At 40.9% G+C, this 5,285-nt stretch overlaps 1 protein-coding gene across 2 annotated transcripts in view; it reads right to left on the reverse strand.

Moving 5' to 3' along the window:
- TBC1D23 (TBC1 domain family, member 23) overlaps positions 1 to 4,977 on the reverse strand; it is a 52,109-nt gene extending 47,132 nt beyond the window's left edge. For both annotated transcript variants that reach the window (XM_004675253.1, XM_004675252.2), the window contains exon 1: positions 4,735 to 4,977. In XM_004675253.1, the coding sequence (XP_004675310.1) occupies positions 4,735 to 4,787 (53 nt within the window). In that variant the 5' untranslated portion in view covers positions 4,788 to 4,977. The remainder of the gene's footprint in view (positions 1 to 4,734) is intronic.
- Between the last annotated feature and the right edge of the window lie 308 nt (positions 4,978 to 5,285).

Raw genomic sequence — 5,285 nt, forward strand, 5'->3', positions numbered from 1 at the left:
CACAAGTTTAAGTCCCAGATTTTCCACTAATTGGATCTGTTATCTAACCACTGCTAAGTCTATCCTCTCATTTCTAAAAAAGTAATAATATTCCATAACTTCTCTTTTCATTGAGTTGCTCTAAGTGGCAAATGCTGTGTTACATATACACATCTCATATAAAGGACAAAGTCATATGCAAATATACAGCATCACCTTTCATTTTCTTGCTGAAATTATTAAATAACACTATAGCAGTAAGTTTTATGTAAAAACTTTTAAAATAAGAGCATATATTAACACATTCCAACTCATTTATGAGATGCTATGTCAGCTTAGCAAGAAGAAACTCCTTTAACCATCAAGAAAAAGGAAAACTTGAAATAATTCATTTAGTCATCATTTGTTCAGCTTGGGTCAAAAGGTTAGATAGACTCTTAAAAACAAATACACATTAAATGCCAGGAACTAATTTTTCTTTTAACTGAATGCTGACTGACTGCTCTTCCCTTTACACAAGAAGCCAATGTGTCTAAGGAGTCTCATATAACAGCCTGATTTGTTTTCCACAATAACTCACATTATCTAAGTAAGTCACTTAAATAGTCCTTTTCAAGCTTTACAGTACCACACTACTCTGCCAGAATAAGAAATTTTCCAAAACACTAGCATTCAGATACCATCATATTCTATCTTCTTGTGTTATTCCTAGGGTTAAAATCATGGAAAAATTAAAGAGCACAGCAAAATAATGACTAATTTTGGTCTTAAATCTGTTTCATGTTTTTCTAAAACACCACATAGCAGTTTGAATGTAATCAGAATTTAATTGTTTGCTAAATAAATTGTGAATGTTTTGCTAAGCTCAGCCTTAGAAAAAATAAGAAAATGTTCCATAAAGTCATTATTCTAGCAGACAATTACAGAACCCACAAAAAAAAAAAAAACATTGGAGTTCAATAATTTATAAAAAGGATGGGTTACAAAATAAAGTGTTTGGTAATATATTCAATATACACTATAAAAAGACAAATTCCCTGATCAACCCATTTTACATCATCTAGAACCTTGCTAACAAATCAGCAGAATCATCTATGAGTTAGTAAATCACAAATAAGGAATCTCAGGTTCCAAGCATATTTACTAAATGAGAATCTGCATTTTAAGATGCCCAGTTAATCCCAATGCTCATTTAAATCTTGAGAGACACTCATCTAAAACGTAAGTTAACGTAAGTAAAAACTAATAAATAAGTAAAAGTGACCTCTTGTACTTACAAGACCTTCAGGTCCCATTCTTTTTGCAGATAAAAACACAACTTTAATAAGTTTAGCTTGCTAGTATTACATGTTACGAACAAACTGGGAGATACCACTGATAAACAAGAAAGAAAGAAGGGGAAAAAGCAATCTCAGTGGGCCCTCACTGGTGGCACAGCGAGTTGAAGTGTTAGCACTAAGAAGCTAAAGTCACTTCAGCATGAATTCGATCCCGGAGGTTACCCACATGGTGTGGCAGACCTCTCCTGACCTGCCCAATGCTTCCCTCAGCAGTGTACCTGTTCGGTCAGCCTGTTCTGCTCCTCCGCTCTGTCCCTGAACCTCTAGCCTGTACCTCAGTTCTATATGCATAAATAAATCTTTTTTAAAAAAAAAAAAGCAATCTCAGCACGTGATGGCTATATGAGGTCGCTTAATATAGTAACAGATCTTCCCAGTCTGTCTACATAGGCTCTAAAGGTTTCATGTATTGTAGAAGTTTAACAGTAATGGTTGTTCCCTAAGTGTGCCTCCTCTAAACTAGATCACAAATTCCTTGAGGGCAAAGACCTAGTTTTATTCTTATACACTTATATTTGTAAAATGAATTTTAGGTTAGGCAATGAGTTGTACAATAAAGAAAAATTTCCATCTGTAAAGTTAAAAATGTGATAGCACTTTCTATAAAAAGGGAAAAACCTCCCTTAACTATACAACAACTCATTTACTAAGTATTCTAAGAGCAGAGACTTTACTCAAGCTATTTATTCTTGACTATTTCTAGGGAGCCAAAGAGTGTAGTAAGTAGAGAAAAGGTAAAAATATTAGAATAGGAGACTAGAAATCACAAAAGATGGCCCTTTCTGGTGACTCGACAGGTTAAAGCACAGCACTGCAAAGCTGGCCAAAGCTGCTTCAGTGTGAGTTTGATATCCCGCTCCAGAGGTGATCCAGATGGCCCAGCAGACCTCTCTGGTCTTGCCTGGCCTGTTCCGCTCCCTACTCTGACTCTGTAGATCCTCTCTTTTCCCCTGCACCTCTAGCCGTACTCCAGCTCTGTAAGCATAAATAAAAATAAATCTTTTTAAAAAATTACAAAGATTTCTACCATTTATGAAAATAAAAAGAACAAAAATAGAAAGCCATACTAATGATACAGCAATCGAAGAAGAGAATACCCTAAAAGAAAGTACATGTAACAACCATTCTTGCTGCTTTTATTGTCTCTGTGAATAAGACACATGCTCACAAATCCTTCTAACCTAAACCTCCTCAAAGACAAGTTAATTGTTGAAACACTTCCCTTTCCTGGACCTTTTTTTTTTTTTTTTTGGCCAATGACTATATTTCCTCTTTTCAACATCTTGTTCTGCCTCTTCAGGCCTTTGATCAGATTACAGTGAGTTTATGCTCCAACTATTCACTCTTTCAAATCAGCAAAAGTTTCGTGAAATGCTTAATATTAATTATCTTAAAAAAAAGGATTTTTATTTATGCATATAAGAACTGGGATGTAGACAAGAGGTGTGGGGATGAGAGGATTTACCAGAGACAGAGTGGGGAGCAGAACAGGCAAACTGATTTAAATAAGCTAGTGTGGTGAGCAGCCCGCAAGACAGGAAAGGTTTGCTGTGCCAATGTCGGTAGCTCCTTGGCCAGAGCTCTAACTAGGGGATGGAACTCAGGCAGTAGTGGCTGGTGATAGCTTGATAATGCTGAACCTGTAACCCCTGCATCACCAGGGAGGCCAAATTATTAGTTGTCTTCTTGTGTCCTTGTTTATGCTATTACTGCATTCAGAGGACTTTTCCATTTCTTGACCTGATTTCCCCTTCTTGAACTACCTAGTATTAGCCATGGGCCATGTGTAACTATCCAACACTGGAAATGTGGCTTGACCAAACTGTGACTTAGGGTAAATGTAAACTACACACTGGGCTTTGAAGACTTGATACAAAAAAGATAAAGATTATCTAATTGCTTCTTAACAATTATTACATGTTGAAATAGTATTGTAGGTATTTATGCTTAAGTAAAATAAGGTTAATTTCACCTGTTCCTTTTGAGTTTTTAATGTACTTAACTAGGAAATTTTAAATACAAATGGGACTCACTTTATACTTTTAGGAACAGTGATAGTCTAAATCCTACTCATTCTTAAAGGCCTGATTCATACACCTTTGTTTCCATGAAGCTTTCCCCACTAAGACCACGAGGAAGTGGTTTCTGTTCCCCTGAATTTTCAGAACAATTTTATTCACATTCCTAAAGAAATGAATCAATTTCATCTTGTTGCTTGCTGAGTCACAATTCCCCAACTCCAGCATAATCAAACTGAACAAAGAAACATTCAGGATATTGTAAATTTTCCTCCTATATCTTAAAGAGCACAAAGATTATCTTTGATGTCTAAGTGTAGATTATTCGAATACTAAGTATAGGTGACTATATCTGCTATTCCATTCAGAGATTTCCCCTTAAAGATTAAAGCTTAAAGTCCATATCTACAAATGACCTGTTTACTTTTAGGTAAACTGACTGCCAGTGAGCTGCACACATATAATATATCCAGCAAATCTAAAACTATCTAATACACGTGCACAATACACTAAGATAAATGGTTGCGATTCGACAAGCCTCTAAAAGTTCTTTTTCTTTTTTTTGCCTCTTGATGATGACGTCCATAAATGTGCATCGGGAAAAATCAACTGATTCAAAAGCCCAGTGAGTAACCACACTGGCAAAGGTCCTAAATAAATATCAAAAAGTCACTGAAGGTGGTCCACACACCCCCAGGTATAAATCAGGTAATCAGGCAAAGATTTGAGAACACCAAAAGTAATGGCCCACATTGTATCCAAAGCTGTGAAAGTAGTTTCAGGAGTGTTAGGAAGGAAAATGACCTGTTTGAAAGCGAAGAAAACTGGAAACTCCTGGAACACGAAAGGCTTAATAAAAACTAGGATAAAAAATTTCAACTACGTGGAACTACGTTCCTCTTGCAGTGTTGTCTCTTAACCTCTGAACCCACAGGCAAAGATCGCGGTGGTAATTTGATGAGATCTTTTCTTCAAAATGTACTCTAGTGCCTTAGAATTGCATCCCAGAAACTTCCTTCCTAGCCAGCCTACTGTAACTCTCGCGGCAGGGCTCTGGCCAAACGCAACCGCGAAGCCACCTTTCCAGCAGTTTGGATACCGGGGACGAAGGATACAAGCTGAAGTGGGGGGGGGGGGGGCGAAGGAAAGCCCCGCACGTGGACGACACTTCTCTCCTGCAGTGTCTGGCCTCGGCCCCCAGAGTGGGAAGGGTCTGGCTGAGGGGCCCGGTGGGGCTGAGAGGACGCGGCCAGAGGGGGCGGGGCAGGGCTGTAGACTTCGCCCAGAAGCAGTCTTCCCATTCACCGCAGGCGCTTGACCGGGCCCCCGGAGCCCACAGGGTGCTGAGGAGGAAAAATAACAGGGGCCGCCAGAATCAGCCCCCAGCTCTCACTCACCAGCCGTCGCCGCTCGACGTTGGCAGCGTCAGGACCTCTTCTCCTTCCGCCATTGCTGTTGACGTCCACGTCACTTGGCCGAAAAGTGGCCCCGGCGCCGAGACAACTCCGAGATCCGGTGTCGTAAAAGGTCCTCCCAAGTCAGGGCCGAGCTTCTCAAGAAGGAAAGAAAGTGGGAGGAGACCAGGCCCGGGAGTACGCAACGTCACGACGCCGGAGGCTTGAAGGCAGCGTGGGAGGAGGAGACTTGCTGGAGGCGCGGCCGGGCCAAGACTCCAAGTCCCAGGATGCCGCGGGGCCCGCCGGAGAGTGGGCGGGGCTTGCGGGTGAGCGCGTCCCGCGGGAGGTCTCCGGGTCGCGAGCGTCGCTTCTGGGCGTCCACCAGGCGTCTATATTCCGTCTGGGCGTCAAACTGAACTGTCAGAATAGAGCCCTAACTAGTGTGAAGAGATGGGGATTCCACAGGGAAAGCAGAAGGAGAGGGTAGCCACGTTCCTACTGTAACAATAGGGTTCGAAGAAAGAGTGGGCGTTAAGGAAAGGGTTCGCCCA

The sequence above is a fragment of the Condylura cristata genome, unplaced genomic scaffold (assembly GCF_000260355.1).
Source record: "Condylura cristata isolate star-nosed mole 26May11 unplaced genomic scaffold, ConCri1.0 scaffold00003, whole genome shotgun sequence".
NCBI lineage: Eukaryota > Metazoa > Chordata > Mammalia > Eulipotyphla > Talpidae > Condylura > Condylura cristata.